At 33.6% G+C, this 18,573-nt stretch overlaps 2 protein-coding genes across 3 annotated transcripts in view; both read left to right on the top strand.

Moving 5' to 3' along the window:
- LOC132751655 (uncharacterized) overlaps window positions 1-5,026 on the top strand; it is a 32,832-nt gene extending 27,806 nt beyond the window's left edge. For both annotated transcript variants that reach the window (XM_060742207.1, XM_060742924.1), the window contains exons 23-24: window positions 166-501; window positions 1,482-5,026. In XM_060742207.1, coding sequence (XP_060598190.1) covers window positions 166-501; window positions 1,482-3,850 — 2,705 coding nt within the window. In that variant the 3' untranslated portion in view covers window positions 3,851-5,026. The remainder of the gene's footprint in view (window positions 1-165; window positions 502-1,481) is intronic.
- Window positions 5,027-11,878: 6,852 nt separating this feature from the next.
- On the top strand, window positions 11,879-15,521 carry LOC132743214 (uncharacterized). The gene is made up of 2 exons (XM_060732086.1): window positions 11,879-13,234; window positions 13,810-15,521. The coding sequence occupies exons 1-2, from the start codon at window positions 12,894-12,896 to the stop codon at window positions 15,158-15,160; spliced, it is 1,692 nt and encodes a 563-aa protein (XP_060588069.1). The 5' UTR covers window positions 11,879-12,893; the 3' UTR covers window positions 15,161-15,521.
- The last annotated feature ends 3,052 nt before the right edge of the window (window positions 15,522-18,573 follow it).

The following is an 18,573-nucleotide window of genomic DNA, read 5'->3' as shown; positions in this document are numbered from 1 at the left end:
CTGTCCGTCTGTCACAAAATTTGTCCCAACATGAAATTGGCCATCATGAGGCGACACATGTGATTACTGATCGCTCTTGTTCTAGAAATTGTACTACTTGGAACAAACAAATGTCTTTTACATATCTTAAATGTTATTCAATTCATTTATTTTATCTTTTCACAGAAATTGTACTACCTGGAACTAACACCAGTACCGAAGCAGGGACCACTGAACCAAAGAAGATACCAGCAGGGCAACAAGTTCTTGTTATACGTACACCGAAGGGTGTATACATTAGAACTCCAGACGGTAAAATCTTTGCTGTGCGATCTAAACCACAGCCTGACTCCACCTCTCCATTAGACACTCTAGCTAACACAGGAAGCAACTTGACGACTGGTGGTGTAACAATTGTACGTCCATCTACCACCACCACTGTTACTGCAGGTGTGGCAACGTCAAGATTACCTGCTGGGGTAACAGTCATAAGACCAAAGCCGAGTCCAATTACAACTACCAGTGAGTTTCTAATTCAATTTCTAATCATTAAAATAGTTTACATATTCAATGGCTAGGTCTAAATGGTTGCAAGTTTACACTAAAGTTATATGGCCCATTATAAATGGATGTAAACTTACACTTATGTTATATGGCCCATTATAAATGGATGTAAACTTACACTTATGTTATATGGCCCAGGTTAAATGGTTGTAAGCTTACACTTAAGTTATATGGCCAGTATAAATGGTTGTAAGCTTTCACTTAAGTTAAATGACCCAGTATAAATGGTTGTAAACTTACACTAAAGTTATATGGCCCAGTATAAATGGATGTAAGCTTACACTTAAGTTATATGGCCCAGTATATTTGGATGTAAACTTACACTTAAGTTATATGGCCCAGGTTAAATGAATGTAAGCTTACACTAAAGTTATGTGGCCAAGTATAAATGGTTGTAAGCTTTCACTTAAGTTATATGGCCAAATATAACTGGTTGTTATTAAAGTTGTATGGTCTAGTATAAATGGTTGTAAGTGGACACCAAAGCTAAATGGTCCAGTATAAATCTTTGTAAGCTAACTCTAAAGTAGTACGGCCAAATATAACTGGTTGTATAGCACACTTCCAGTTTGTACATGATCATATAACTTGTCAAAAAAGCCCAAATTATAAGTTTGTAATACTGTCCAATTAACTTTCTTATTTATGAAATGAAAATTGATTTATAAATTTGCAGACTGCTGAATGACATTATTATAAAGATTTTGTAAACAATGAATACACAAAAGTTACAAACATGCAGTATTAGAATTATTGATATACCTTTTTGTAACTTGAACTTTATTGGTGAAAAAATGCCAACTTATATATTTTTTACTTAATTGTAAGCAATTTGGAAAGTTAGTTAATTAGAAATGATGCATAAATTTTATTTTGAAGTTTACAGTCCAATCTTTCTAGATCAGTTGAGAAATAAATTAATCTGATTTCTATTACAGAGCCCATGACCATTATCCGGCAAGGTCCAGGGCAGGTCAGAACCATTATACCTGTCACCATTGGCTCTAAAGTATCTAGTATTTCCACCACAACTGGTCAGATGGCAGTGATTGCTGCACAGTCCCAGAAAGTTGGCGCCACATTACCTTCAACTTCTAAAATTAAAATCGTCACACCTAACACTACGACCAGTAACAGCACTAGTATGAAAGTTAGCTCCCTTGCCGCACTGAAAAACCTTACAGAGGGCAAAAAGGTAGCGCCAAATAGTCCCACAGCAGATTCTGACAATACTGCTCCCAAGAAAATCACTTTGAAACAGCTACCAGCAAAACAGGAGATAAAAAATATCATTGTTCCAAAAATAGGAAATTCATTTGCCGCGGGCAGGGCATCGGCAACTATAGCGAGTGCATCTGGTCAGCCAGAAGTAAACAAAGATCAAATTGATGAAAGTAAAATGGAAGTTGAGAGTGACAATGATATGCAGAAGAACAGTGCGCAAATGGCCGGTAACAGTGCGCAAATGGCCGGCAAAGAGTTCTCTTGGAATTTACCTCCCATAGACATGAAGGCTTTGAAATTACCACAACAGTTAAGTGGTGTTCAGAACAGTGAGAAAAAGAAATCTGAACAAAATGTGTCTAGTCTTAAAAACAAATCTTCAAGTAAGTCTGTGAAGCAGGATAATTCTCTTAGTCAAGGATTAGATGGAATTATGGGTAAAAAGAAAGGTAAACCCAAGTTTTCATTGTCCGGTAGTCCGTCAGACTCTAACCAGTCTGGATCTCAGTCGCCTATATCAGATATAATAAACAGTGCAAATACACCACCCATAATGCCGCAGCCGGATCATTTATCTACTAGACCTTCGGAAATAGACTTACATGAGATGAAACTCACTAGTAATCAAAACTCATCGAATGATTTGTCTCAGATGATGCCAACTTCAAACCAAAGTCAAGCCCAACCTAACTGGTTACGACCACTTGGGAGCCAATCAATGCCATTTTCAAGCAATAATAACCAGAATGCATCTGTCAGCCAACAAAATCAGTCTAGCTTTTCACAGAATCTGACCAATAGTTTGCAGAACCTTCAAAACCAGACTGGTAGTCTGCCATCACAATTTGGTAGTCAACAAAACCAGCCTGCAAATTTACAAAACCAGTTCAGTAGTCACCAGAACCAGTCTGGAGGTATTCAGAACCAGTTTGGAAGTCAACAGGCACAGTCTGGAATGGTACAGAGTCAATTTGGAAATCAGCAGGTACAGACTGGTTTAATGCAGAATCAGTTTGGAAATCAACAGGTACAGTCTGGTGGTCAGCAGAATGTGGGATTTCAACATCCTGTCCAACCAACCAAAAAGACTACATCTAGATCTAACAGTGGAATCTTCAACCCTGGTCTGCCCAACATGACCAGTCCTAATGAAATGAAGTCTGCAACTCAGAATCAAGTACCACCTCAAGGACAAAGTTATATGAATAATCAGGAAAGCACAAACCTGTTTGGAGACTCCAGTAGTGGTTTTATGAATATGCCAAACAATAACAGAAGTAACACAGCTGGATTTAGTAACCAGGCCTCCACTTTCCAGAACCCGTCTAGCAGTTTTGGAAGTCAGAATTCTGGATTTGGAAGTACTGGGCCGCAGCAAAACAGCGATAATATGGCTGATTTTACAATGAGTGGAATCCATAATAATTCAAGCTTCCTGTCAGAACTTACTGATGCAGACGACAATTTCCTGTCACAGCTTGACGCCGGCTCTGATCAAAACAGCCAGTCATCTGTGGACAGTTCTCAAATGATGAACCAGTCTGCAAGTGGAATTTCTCAAAATACTGGACTGGGAAACCAGTCTGGGGCAATTGGTTCACAGTCTGGTGCAATGGGTGTGCCCAATTACCAGCAAGGCAATATGAATTTCGACATGTTCTCCCAACAACAGCAAAATCCAAACTTCTTCCCAAATTTTGGCGGAAGTGGTCAGTTTAATAGAAGTAATAGCTTTGGTAATCAACAGAATATGAATATGTCCCAGCAAGGGGGCTTCCCTGGAGGGTCAATGTACCCCATGGGTGGAATGATGCAGCCAAGTATGTTCCCCTATGCACCTTTTGCACCTTACCCATATGCACCTATGATGGCACCCATGCCATATTATCCGATGCCGTTTCAGCCTCAATATGGAGCACAGGGAGGCAATATGGGTCAGCAATCAGGAAACTTAGGTCAGCAAGGACCAAATATGAGTCAGCCAGGATCAAATATAAGTCAGCCAGGATCAAATATGGGTATCCCCATGGGTCAGCAAGGAACTGATACTAACTCATTTCAGCCTGGAATGAGTGGCCAATAAATTTTACACATAAAAATAATGCTTTTACATCAAAGGCAACATTCAAGTGAATGATACATTATGATTATAATTATATTGTATATCGGGGAATATATCGGGGAAGTAATAGAAAAATGAAATTTAAAGAAAAACAGTGATTTCAGTGCAATACAAAATTGTACCAAATTGTTTAAAATCGTGATTGAAGAAAATGGGCTGAAAGTGTAAATTAGAGCCCTTTTTGTGTTGGGTGAAAACAATTTTAGTATTAATGCAGTTTTTAATACTGAAGTTCTAGAAGGACTGATGTGATTTGGAGTTATGTGATGAGGTTCTGTTTTGTACGTGGAAGTTTAGTGAGTAAAGTGAATCAGTAAGTTATAATGTTGAAATTTATAGGGCTGATTGAATATACATTTGACTGCAGTAAGTGAACCAGTCAACTTGCAGTAAGTGAACCAGTCCACTTATTAAGTGAATAACTGACACCTTTTATATCGTAAATATGTCGTTTGTGGATAATGTGAAGTCTGTAAATAATTTCACTATCATTAATAACTAGTTATGTAATGTATGTTTTTTATCATTGATATTTTTTTTATTGACCAAAATTTTCTAATTTGAAAATATTTTAGTATTTATGCTTTATTGTGTGTAAGTTTCAAATGAATTAAAACTTTATTTGAATAGATTTATAAGTGTTATAAATTAAACTTGTGATTCTCATTTTATAACAGTTTTGTAAAAGGATAATATGGTTTTTAAAGATATTTTCACAAAGACTACAAAAGTAGCACTTTAAATCTAACTACTGGTCAAATAGTTAGAAAATTATTTATGTCAAGTTCATAGTTCCTAACGGCACCATGTTGTACAAAATTCAGGAAGATCTGTTAAGTAACTGCCCACTGGGGTATGACACAAAGTCAGTTATACAAAATATTTACCAGCCCTTATTTTGAATAGGGCCAGTTGCTCAAAGGTCTGTTACTTGATTTAACAGAGGGTTAAATTTAACAGAGCTTTGAGAAACTGGCCCCTGAAATACAACATGTAGTAAAATGGAGCCGCTCTTCTATCTAGAAATTTGGGTTTGAGCCCCTCTAGATAAAGAAAATTTACACAGTCACTCTAAATTGGTTGAAATTTGAAATTTAGCCTTATTTTATTTGCTGTAAACATTTTGCCGAGGAATTATTCTTAATTCAGCTGTCGGTGAGTTTCCAAGTTATGTTTGTGTCATAAACTTAGATGTTGTAATAAACAAAAATATTATAGTCTATAAAATAAGCTATATTTTCTCAATGGACAGTGATTTTACCTATTACAATTAAGATTTGTTAGTCTTGAGTCTACATTCTTCAGACTTGTACAGTTTTTTGTGTGTGATTTTTTCTTTCTTTAATTTTGATGTACATTAAAACATCATGATTTTCACAGTGTCATTGAATATTGTGCAATAAGGTTATATTAACTATTTTAATAATTTGATAACTAACAGATCATTATTCATACTTTTCATTTGTTTTTAGCTCGACTTTTCTATGAAAAGGGGAGCTATCCTACTCGCCCCGGCGTCGGCGTCGGCGTTAGCGTTGGCGTCACACCTTGGTTAAGTTTTTCGTACCACCCCACTTTATTTCAGAAGTATTACAAGTATGGCTTTGAAACTTACCATACTTGTTCACCATCATAACCTCCATCTACAGACAAGAGTACATAACTCTGTCAAGGTTTTTGACAGAATTATGGCCCTTTTTTGACTTAGAAAGTGTATTGAGCTTGGTTAAGTTTTTGTACCACCTCACTTTATTTCAAAACCATTGGAGGTATTGCTTTGAAACTGACCATACTTGTTTACCATCACGACCTTCATCAACAGACAAGAGGACATAACTCTGTCAAGGTTTTTGACAGAATTATGCCCCTTTTTGACTTAGAAAATACATTGAATATGGGTAAAATCCACTTATTGCCTTAACCCTTTGAGATATTGCTTTGAAACTTTTAATGCTATTTCACATCATTACCCCCATCTGTACGCAAGAGAAGGTAACTCTGTCAAGGATTTGTTTTAAAAATTAAGGCCTTTTATCGACTTAGAATCTTGGTTAAGTTTTTTGTACCACCTCACTTTATTTCAAAACCATTGGAGGTATTGCTTTGAAACTGACCATACTTGTTTACCATCACGACCTTCATCAACAGACAAGAGGACATAACTCTGTCAAGGTTTTTTGACAGAATTATGCCCCTTTTTGACTTAGAAAATACATTGAATATGGGTAAAATCCACTTATTGCCTTAACCCTTTGAGATATTGCTTTGAAACTTTTAATGCTATTTCACATCATTACCCCCATCTGTACGCAAGAGAAGGTAACTCTGTCAAGGATTTGTTTTAAAAATTAAGGCCTTTTATCGACTTAGAATCTTGGTTAAGTTTTTAGTACCAGTCCACTTTTTGACTGAACTGTTTGAGATATTAATTTGAAAGTTGGAATACTTGTTTACAATCATGATTCCCAAACATGTCCAGGAGAGGGTAATTCTGTCAAAGATTTTATTTGAATTATGGCCCTTAACTGTCAATGTTTTGTATTATAGGCAAGCACTAAAAAAGTCGAGCGCGCTGTCTTACGGACAGCTCTTGTTATTAACTATTTTGTCCATTTTGTTTTTGTTTTAAAGATAATCATTTTGATTAAATAGTTATGAATTATATGTATATGTATATTGTATAATGTCTGAATTTTATTTATGAACTATGTATATGATCTGATAAATCCATGCATGCACAGTCTTCTGTACATGAGGGTTGTTAAAATCTATGAATTAATCAGGTTTTATATTAAAACATTTTGGACACCCCTCATAATATTGATTTTTGCCAGCCATTCTATTGGTTGTTAAAGGGAGGTAATTATGTGCTTATAAGAATGAATTGATAAAAATGAGCCGTGTCATGACAAAACCAACATAATGAGTTTGCGACCAGCATGGATCCAGTCTGGATCCATGCTGGTCACAAACCCATTATGTTGGTTTTGTTGTGACGCGGCTCAAATGTTATTTTTGTCAAATTTTTACGAAAGTGCTGCAGTTTAAGGGATTCCACTGAGGATTTTGACATGACTGAAATGGAAATAATTTTTCGAGATTAGTGTTTCATTGATGTAGGTCTAGACCACTATATTGTGATCATTCACTTTGTTTTCAAATTGAAAAGTTTTGTAATTTTCACTCAAATCAGGCTAAAAATTGCTCAGACGTGATTTGAAATTTATTTCTGAATATATTTTTTTTATTATCTTTTGTATATCCAAGCTGATTCATGTAAGAAATTTCAATTTTATGTTTTTGGTCCTTAGTGGAGTTCCTTTAATATGTATTATTACAATAATGTTAATAGGAAGTCATATTCTTGATAAACACCCGCTTATAAGAATTATTTAAAGTTGTGAACATCTTTGATTTATATACAATGTATTTTGAAAATTTGAGGGTTCATTGCTGAATGAAAAACAATTATTTGGCTATCCTTAAAAAGTTTTGCACTGCAATTATTTGACCAACACTTCAAAAAATATATAACCACCACAAAAAAGTCTGAAAGTTTGATATAATTGTTTTATTTACATGCTCTATTTGCCTCATTATTTGTCAATAACTATAAAAGGATGGCTTACACTAGTTAAATATATGACTTGACTTACTCAAAATAGTGACTTACTTCTGCAGGTAATAATTTATAGTTACAAAACAACACAAACAACAAATGAGCTGTGTCATGACAAAACCAACACAATGGGTTTGCAACCAGCATGGATCCAGAACAGCCTGTGCAGCCGCGCAGTCTGATAAGGATCCATGCTGTTAGCTATCAGTTTCTCTACTTGTAATAGGGTTTGTAAGCGAACAGCATGGATCCTGATCAAACTGCAGGGATGTGTAGGCTGGTCTGGATCCATGCTGGTCGCAAACACACTATGTTTGACACGGCTCAAATGTATGCCTGGTTCTAGAATATGTCTGAAGTATTGTATATAATTTTTAACTGACATTTTAATTATTAGATTCCTGGTTGTTGTTTTGCTACATTTTTGTACCATTCAGTATTGTTGTGGAGTACTGTTTCTTTTATGTATTACTGTAAATAAATTATCTTATATCTTGTGTATTATGTATAAACAGTGAAAATTTTGAACAATAATATTGATAATATATGCCTGTGTTACCAAATTCTTTGTATTTTTTTTCATTTTCCCATTATTAGCCTTTATAAGATTTTATGAGGCCATTAGGTCTCTTTTTGGTAGAGTTTAGCAGAAGAAAGATTGTATTTTGATGACATATATTGTTACGGGTATGCTTGATTAATTGGTTCATTTGCAGTAAGAAATAGAATATGTTCTATCAATTGTTGACCATAGAAAAATCCACATTCTGTATAATTATTTAATACACAACAAGGCAGAGATAGTTTACAAATGTTCTTAAAGCGATTCCACTGATTTTTTTTTTGACATCACAGATCTTGAATATTTTTTTAGACTTGTGTTCTATTTTATGTAGGTCTGGGCCAATAACTCATTTGCAAAGTTTCAGATCATTTGCTCCATTGTACCAGAACAATCAATTTAAGTGTGCAAGATGATGCAAATAATTCAAATTTGGCTAAAGTTAGCTAGAGTTTCAATTTAATTCTGAGTATATTCTTTAATGTCTCTTGCATAATTTTTTGATCAATATGTTCCAAAAAGAGAATTTAGAATAAGAATTTAGAATTTTATGCTTTATGACCTCAAATAAAACAATAAAATAATGACTTCACAATTCAGAAAAAAATAGTATTTTTATTATTTTAAATTGCACATTCAAGACTTTGTCACTTTATTTTTGTGCTTCCTATATATAGTTACGCTGATCTTAAATAGTCAGGGCAACAAGAAATCTGTGGTTTTAATGTTGTTGTGAACTATTCGAGTCTTGTAGATTTAATTAATGTCTTTGTTGTTCTCGATTATACAGCAAATGCTAGTCATTGAGTTATAATATTATAATTATGTACATTTATTATTCTGCACTGTAATTTCTATTCATGGTTTTAAACAGATACTCATTATTGTTTAATCTATCAGACTGTATATAAGTGTTTTGTGAATGCCCGATTGAAAAAAAAAAGATTTTACGCTGTATTCTGCTGCCATCGTCGGTTACCCACGGTATATATTCCGTACATACTACATTATCTTATTATCTAATATTATTATATAATGTAGTATGTACGGAATATATACTGTGGGTAACCGACGATGTTCTGCTGTAAATGAAAATGATAAAGCAGTACCACTAGTATACAACCAGACCAGACTGCACATTCATCTGACCAGGCTCTTTACTGTTCGCTGACTAACTGTAAATTTTCAACTTTATATCCCCAAAATTGATTATGAACAGATCCAAAATTCAATGCTTGGGTTGGCCAATTCCAGATAAGAAATTCAGCATGACCAGGGGTACAGGCAGTATTTCAAAGTTTGGATGAAATCTTGGTGATTTTAATCTGATTTTTAAAAGAAAGAAAATTCAGTTCTTGCATATCAGACTGGCGTTACCGTGAGTTTTACCCATGCTGGAAATTTCATCTGGCATGGGGGGTTCCAGATGAGTCGCGTGCTGTACAATAGCACGCTTAGGATGACGTCATTTTACCGTTATGAATGAAGTTGTAATTCATACGCTGTTGTAAGGAAGTAGTTACGGTTGTAATGATATAAATTTTCATTGAAAATAAAGATAAAGAATTTAAAATATAATGGAATATGGTAGAATATGCAAGAAAAAATATCTGACATATGTTTGCGGTTCGGATCGGAATATCCGTCCCTCGGTCATCCGCCCATGGGCGGGTCACCTCGGGACGGATATTCCATCCGAACCGCAAAATATGACAGATATTATTATTCTCAGAGAGATGAAATAACTGACCTTTATGTGACTTACAAAAAACAGAGCTAGTTTTTGTGAAGATCGTATTTTATGTAAGTAGTGCAGCCATCAGAAATTATATTTTGTTTGGATTATTCTTTTACATGTTACTATATGAAATCAATTTTCGAGTCAGATATGTATGAAAATTGCAGTAAACATTCTTAGGCTGGGAGGATGGTGATAGTGAATATCACCGTTTAAAACAAATACACATTCTTTTTCAATGTTTTCTTTTTTTCTTTTTCAAAAGTTAAATTTCAAAAGATGGTTAGATTATTTTTAGCTCGACTATTCGATAAGAATAAGTAGAGCTATTGCAGTCACCCGAGCGTCGGCGTCAGCGTCCGCGTCGGCGTAACCACTTATGTTAAAGTTTTTATAATAGTTCAAATATTTTCAAAGTCCATTGACATATGGCTTTGAAACTTTGCACACTTGTTCACCATCATGACCACAACTGTAGACAGGAGGAGGTAACTCTATCAAGCATTTTGACAGAATTATGCCCCTTTTTCGACTTAGAATTTATGTTAAAGTTTTTGTAATAGTTCAAATATTTTCAAAGTCCATTGACATATGGCACACTTGTTCACCATCATGACCCCAACCTGTAGACAGGAGGAGGTAACTCTATCAAGCATTTTGACAGAACTATGCCCATTTTTCGACTTAGAATTTATGTTAAAGTTTTTGTAATAGTTCAAATATTTTCAATGTCCATTGACATATGGCTTTGAAACTTTGCACACTTGTTCACCATCATTACCCCAACCTGTAAATAGGAGGAGGTAACTGTATCAAGCATTTTTTTTACTATCAAGCACTAAGAATAGTCGAGCGTTGCTGTCCTACCGACAGCTCTTGTTAAAGTCCTTACCTATAAATGAAATTAAGATTTTACAAGAAGCAACCTGTTGGGTAGTTCCAACTGGTAATTCTAGTTACCTTCCCTAATATACCATTTAAAATAAAGGTACAGACAGTTTTAACAATTTCAATAAATGTTTATTTATCATCTAAGGCATGAAAATGGTGGTGGAAAGTGGGGGTGGGGCTTCAGTCCCTAGCTGTCCGGGCATGGCCTAGTGTTTAACATTTTCACCTGGGATAAGCATTTTGAAATTTAAACCTAACGGAAACTTTGAATTTCTTGAATGTTATATGACTGAACATTGAATTTTAATGATAAAAGCTGTAAAATTGCTGTATGACGGTAACTGTAATGTTAACCCCCTGCAACCCTCACTTCTAGAGTCCTCTACAATACCGAGTATCATTTATTCTTGATAGTTTGCTAATCACTTGTTATTTGAGTTTGCTAAACACTTGTTTATTTGTATATTTTTCTCAATGATTTGTTTCCTGAATTATTTAATTATTTGAATGAAATGTTCAGAGAATATTTCTCACTCAAAATATACAATAATAAATTATTCTGTACATTCAACATTTTTGCCTAAAAGTGACAGATTTAAATGCATTTTGTATGTCCATGTGCTATGTATATGAACTTGTATATTTGTATAAATAAATGATCCAACAGTATCTTGAAACTTTGTTAATTTATATCTTTACCTGAATACATGTTTGTTTCAACAGTACCCGTACAAAAAAGCCTCCAATGAATAAGAGGTTTCCACCTTGGTGTACTTAAAAGCGTATTTCTGACCTAAGGGAGACTAGAGCTTGTAATATGCATTTTTTCTCTTACGCGGATTCCGGCTAGCATAGTAGAAACCTGCATAACAGGAAAAAAATCCGCCCAAGGGTTTTCATAAGGCAGAAAAATTCATATTATTAGTAGGAAAAAGATCCACCTAAGGCTCTTATATTGATGGAAAAAGGGCCATAAACTAAGAAAGGAAAAAAGTCCACCTAAATTAAGTTAGTTAGTCTAAAAAATATACCCAAAGCATTTTTAAGAATTAATAAAAGCAAAATTTTTGTTCAGAAAAACATAAAATGGTATCTGTTAAACAATTTTAATATGCCAAGAATATTCAGCTTAACATCTAATCAACTTGTTACAATTTAACATAATGGATGCAAATATTTATGTGGTTCAATTAAGTAACCATATACATTGACTCATTTTTTTTACAAAATCCACATATTATATAATAATTCGTCATTTAGAACCGACATTACTTATAAGAATGAAAAAGACCATAAAAATTTAATATAACACTTTATTCAGCCTTCAGCCAGTGAAGATAATATATAATTTGATTCTAATCAAAATGCTAGATAAAAGATCTTTGTTGTGAAACACCCTGTGTTATAATAAAATATATTAATGTATCTAACCACTTCATTCAGACTTTAAAAAATATATAAACTTGGCATCGTTTATTTCCCTGTCCTTCGGTGTCCCTTTGTTATCCTTTCTACACCATGCCATTACACAGTCTATAAAACCAAAATTTAGATCAATTCACATCTTGATTAACCAACTGAAATATTACAAAAAATCTTTCTTCTTATCATTCAAAATAATTTAAAAAAGTATACATTTCATATACTAAGCTGTTATAAATACATATAGGTACATGTAATTCTTACCAGGGGTCCTGTTTTGAACCATATTTATAAATTAAGTATTGTCCTAGGAAGAATTTTGGTAAGCTAAATTTGTGGAAGGAAAATTTTCTTAAAAGTGTTCAGTTTATTTACTTTCGGGAGTTTTTTTGCTTTATTAATATCACAATGATTAACCAAGCTGATGTAAACAGTTAAAACTGTGTACCTAAATAAGTGTTATCAATTTGGAAGTTAGACTTTGTATCAGCATTTTAACAGATAACGATACAACCGTAAAATGAAAAGGGGCGTTATTCAGTGGATACCATAGAACGGTGAATCTTTTGCAAATAACTTGGCAAAAATTGGAGATGATAATTATACATAGAAAGGAATAAGTGAAATATCATTACAGGAGTCAAGCTTGAGAACTGTGATTAAATGGTGTTGTTAATAATAATGTTTTAAAATGACTCTGAAAAGAAATTAGGACAGCTTTATTGGTGAATAGATCAGTTCAGATAACACATTTGAATACAATTACTACAAAATGGCTTCTAGGAAACAAATAGATACGGATATTCCTTCCGATGAAATATTTGATGTATTATGTTCAATGTGTAAAAATAAAGGGAAAAATACTGAAGGTGAAAAATTCTGTGTAGATTGTAATGATTACTTTTGTAGAACTTGTGTTCAAGTTCACAATGAAGTACCTATATTAGTTGGTCACAAGGTGTTGGATAAATCTCAACTAAAGTCAGGAACCAGCAAAGGTCTGCCGAAAGTACCAGCAGAGAGATGTGATAGACACAGTCATAAACACATTGATATGTACTGTCAGAACCATGATAAGGTTGGCTGTTCTACATGTATGGCAGTTGATCACAGGTAAAATTTAAAATATAAAAACAGATTAGTTTTTTCATTATGCTCAATTCTTCATTGTCAAGTTGAGCTGAATTGACAATATATTTCACATGATAGACAACATAAAGCTAATCTAATAACCATTGATATATGAAAATGTTCAGGATAAAACATAATAATATTATATATGCAAGAAATATAAAAAAAGTCTGCCCCACTCTCTTTTATATATGAAATGTTAATAGGTTCTTAAAAGTGTTAACATAATATTCTAATTAAATACTTATATGTTACAGAGAATAAAATATTTAATCTCCTCAGTTATCTGTTGGATTGTTTCATTTTTTTACGCCTTTTCCCAACAGTATTTCAGTCATATAGGCGGGTAGTTCCATAACCATCGTCCCTGGAGAGTAACACCAGTACTAGACTACCTTCCTCTGTGCTAAACTACTAAAGCATCTCCCGGGGATCGAATCCACGCCAGAGAGGTAACTGGATTAGAAGTCATCGACTCTAACCCCTCGACCACGGAGGCGGTCCTCAGTTATCTGATAGCCTCATATAATTATAAATTGTCTGAACTTATTTTTCAGATTTTGCAAGGATACATTCTACATACCTGAATTTATCCAAAACAATACTTACGAAGTTGAATACAGCCAAATTGAAATAAAACTTAAAGCCATAGCTAAAACTCTTGCAGAACAATGTGATAGATTTAAAAATGATAAACAAAGGCTGCTAAAGAGGAAAGCAGAACTACTGGCTGATATCAGAAAATTCCGACAAGAAATCAATGACCATCTTAACAAGTTGGAGAAATGTTCTTTAGATGAGATAGATGATAAAGTCAAAAGTCTTGAAGACAAGATTGAATATAGTCTCAAACAGCTACAAACAAACAAGTCCATGGTTGCATCAGCTAATGATAAATTAGCATCTACAAACATACTTCGATCTGAAGTGTTTCTTTATGTGAAGATGGCAGAGGATGCTGCGAATGTTGCCAACAAATATATAGAAGATGCAAAATTTCAAAGTTCTGTGGAATGCATAGATTTTCAACCTGATAGAGCAATTCTTACACAGTTAGAACACAAGAAAACCATTGGCACACTAACAGAAACTACTGTCAATTTATTTCAGATTAAAGAAAATCAATCTTATAATGTAAAAGTTAAGTCTGATATGTACAATAGTTATATCATTAGTGCCTGCTGTATGGAAGATGGTACAATAATTCTAGCTGATTACAACAACACGAAGCTTAAACGGTTACACAGTTATAACTATACTGTCACAGACTACTGTGACCTACCTGGAAAACCATCGCAAGTGTGTATGATCAATAACACACAAGTAGCAGTAACTGTTTCATCAAAAAGGGAAGTTCATTTCATTTCTCTAGAAAGACAAATGAAAACAACAGGGAAGTTAAAAACTGACTTTGATTGTCATGGTCTTGCATATGCAAATAATAATTTATATATTTCAGGCTTTGACATGTCAGTATATATGTATACATTGTCTGGTAGGAAGCTTAAACAGTTCAGTAAGGATCAATCAGGACATGAGTTGTACTGTATCATAGAAAGTCTAGCTGTCAGAAATGATGCTACAAGGATTTATATTGCTGACCATGATAAGAAACTGATAGTACTGGGCAACAATGGCCAGGTTATTACATCATTTAATGATAAACAATTACTGGGTGCTAACTGTTGTTATCTCACTGAAGCAGGCAGTGTGCTGGTATCTGGATTTTACTCCAATAATGTTTTACAGTTTACACGTGATGGTGAGCTGATAGGAGAGATTATAAAAGCTGATTTTAGAAAGCAGGACATTTTGTCAGTCTGTTGCAATCAACAAATGACTAAGATGTATATATACAGACGTGCAAATGACAAAATTGAAGTGTATGATATCAATAAGAATATTTAAGGAACAATCTGATTTATTTATAAAAATCAATATTCAAACATAAAATGTAAAAAGAAAAACACAGTCACTTAAATATCTTGATTATGATAGCTTTTCACAGACAGAGGGTCTGTTTGGTTCAAAATGTTACACAAGTATATACATTTTCAATATGTAATAATACTACTAGTTTGATTTAATTTGTTAATATACATGAATTATTTTGTGAAAAATTTATTTGATTTATCATATACATTGTATTCTTGCATTGTGATTTAATACAAAATTTATATATATACTTTTAAATTGTTTGAACTTGTAAATGAGATTATGTTTATGAGTGAAATAAATGTAGAATTGTATACATATTGGGATTGCTTCATTTTTATGACTTAGTTGCGTAATTTTATATGTTTACCTCCTTTTTAATTAAATAAAACTTAAAGGCCCATTATGCCATAAAAACGAATTTTATTATTTTTCTTCTTTACAAAAGACAAACATGGGCTTAATAACATTTATATAAATGCTCCTTTAATGCTTTCTATTTAAAAAATAATGAAATGAATGTGAAATTAAATATCAATAAAATAGCAAAATGTAAGCAAGGAAGCATTTGATTTACATACAAATTATCAACTTAACTCTACTAATTTGCAAAATTTTAACAGGAGCAAAGAGGTATTCAGTTAATGACAAACAGTATGACATTCATACTTGTTTTGCTAGAAGAAACTAGAACTATCACTAAATGTCATTAATACCCCTCGCCAGACTGCTTCGGAAATGAGGACGTTACTAGTAACAGAATAACTTGTAAAGAATTGAAATAGAGTTATGGTTGTGGGCAATTAAATATAATTGTGGTTCTTGTATGTTGCATTTCCTTTCAATGTGGGTGGCCATTGATGAAGTATTATTGGATAACTCTGTAATAAGTCCAGAAAGACGAGGAAAAGGAACAATGGGCAATAACTATATACTGAAGATTGAGTTATTGTTATTGTACACTGCACTTCCTCTCATTGCGCTTGACCATTGTATGAAGTTGTTTTTATTTCCAACTGCTATTTTCAAGTTATGCACTGGACAAAAAAGTAACAAAGGCAATAATTGTAATTAGTCCAAATAGTGTTATTGTTCTTGTGCACTGCACTTCAACTCACTGCCCTTGACCATTGTATAAAGTTTCACTGAATTCCAACCATCAATTTTCAAGTTATGCACTGAACAATAAAAAGTAACAAAGGGCAAAAACTTTTAAATTAGTCAAAAAAGAGTTATGGTTTCTGTGCACTGCACTTCCTCTCAATACACTTGACCATTTATGAAATAGTTTTGAATTCCAACTAGTAGTTTTCAAGTTATGCTCTAGACAAGAAAAAAGCAATGGTAAAGTAACAAAGGGCAATAACTCTATAATTACTCTGGACAGAGATATAGTTCTTGTGCTCGACCATTGTATGAAGTTGTTTTAAATTGCAACCAGTAGTTTTCAAGTTATGCTACGGACAAGGAAAAGTAACAAAGAGCAGTAACTCTGTAATTAGTCAAAATGGAGTTATGGTTCTTGTGCACTGCACTTTCTCTTATTGTGATTGACCATTGTATGAAGTTGTTTTAAATTCCAACCAGTTTGTTTTAAGTTATGCTCCGGACAAGGAAAAGTATCAACGGGCCAATAACTCTGTAATTTGCCAAAATGGAGTTATAATTATTATGCACTGCATTTCCTCTGAATGTGCCAGTAGTTTTCAAGTTATGCTCCGGACAAGGAAAAGTAACAAAGGGATATAACTCTGTCATTAGTCAAGATGGAGTTATGGTTCTCATGCACTGCACTTCCTCTCAATGTGCTTGACCATTGTATGAATTTATATTGAATTCCAACAATTAGTCTTCAAGTCCAGACAAAAGAAAGCAATGGGAAAAAGAACACAGGGCAATAACTTTGTAATTACTTTAGATAGAGTTATGGTTCTTGTGCACTGCACTTCCCCTTATTGTGCTTGACAATTGTATGAAGTTGTTTCGAGTTTCAGTCAGTAGTTTTCAAGTTATGCTCCGGACCAGGAAAAGTAACAATGGGCAATAACTCTGTAATTAGTCAAGATAGAGTTATGGTTCTTGTGCACTACACTTCCTCTCAATGTGCTTGACCATTGTATGAAGTTATATTGAATTCCAACCATTAGTCTTCAAGTTATGCTCCGGACAAGGAAAATGCAACAGACCGCTGGACCGACCAACCGACCAACCACCGGGTAATTCCTATATACCCCCCCAAACTTCGTTTTTTGGGGTATAAAAAAGAACGAAAAAGAGATATTTACACTATGAAGCAATATATTACATGTACAACTACATTGACAGACAATTTTACTGCACACAAAAAAAACTCTTTGTAGTCCTGGCATAAAACTGTAAACCACCTGTCACATTTGACAAATAAAAGGATTAAAACAAAACCCCAAAGGAAATCGCCTGTATCAAGAATTAGTTCATCTGATACCAAGAAAGAAAAGTACATTAGTATAATACAAAGGTCTAGAATTGAAATATTTTGAATTTGAAAATCTTTGTAAGTAAAGGGAATTCTATCATGAAACAAGAAAGTGGTTTTAAACACAAATGTCTAAACATTGATAATGCCCAATAAAACTTAATCAACTATATATAAATCATAAATGTGAGACATTGACCTAGAATCAAGTGACCCATACTCCATCCGAAAATTAAAGGACCGCCTTATGAATGATCATTGTAAATATAAGACACATATCCCAACCATGTCACAGGATTTTATAAACATTACATAATAAGTATAGAAACTATCAAGAATTCGTCAGTAGTGGCACATTTTTCTTATTTGTCCATTCTTTAAAGATATGTGGATTTTATAAGTTATTCATTTTGAAAATAGGATTTAAGCATTGTATGAAATGCATTTCCACTTGTCATTTTAAAAAAGATATAGTTTGTGTAAGTTCAGTAATTGATTTCCATTTCAATATGTTCATATAGAAAGATGTCACTATTTTGTGTTGATTTTTTTTCATCCAAACAGATTTCAAAGTGCTGCAACATTTCAATGGATTGGGACAGAGTCAAAGGCTTTTCAGCGTTGATGACAGGTTACCTTCTGATCGAACTGAGGCCAATTTTAGCCTCTAACATGTCCAAGATCTTTTTGGCGATGAGGGGGGGGGGGGGCTGTTTCCCGTCACCAAACCCCTTAGCGGAAAAGGCAACTAGCTACCAGTTATGTATTCCATTATAGCTACCAGTTATGTATTCCATTATAGCTACCGGTTATGTATTTCATTATAGCTACCAATTATGTATTCCATTATAGCTACCAGTTATGTATTTCATTAAAGCTACCAGTTATGTATTCCATTATAGCTTCCTGTGAAAAACCTGTTAGTTTTCTT

This window comes from Ruditapes philippinarum, unplaced genomic scaffold (assembly GCF_026571515.1).
Source record: "Ruditapes philippinarum isolate M1 unplaced genomic scaffold, ASM2657151v2 ctg1911_1_1_1_1, whole genome shotgun sequence".
Classification (NCBI taxonomy): domain Eukaryota; kingdom Metazoa; phylum Mollusca; class Bivalvia; order Venerida; family Veneridae; genus Ruditapes; species Ruditapes philippinarum.
Note: the sequence above shows the minus strand (reverse complement) of the source record. Positions and strands in the feature narration are given on the sequence as shown.

Excerpts from the sequence above, each read along its gene's own strand:
- LOC132743214 (XM_060732086.1), top strand. The coding sequence starts at position 12,894 with ATGGCTTCTAGGAAACAAATAGATACGGATATTCCTTCCGATGAAATA. Across the intron at positions 13,235-13,809 it reads TGTATGGCAGTTGATCACAG|ATTTTGCAAGGATACATTCT; the intron begins GTAAAATTTAAA and ends CTTATTTTTCAG.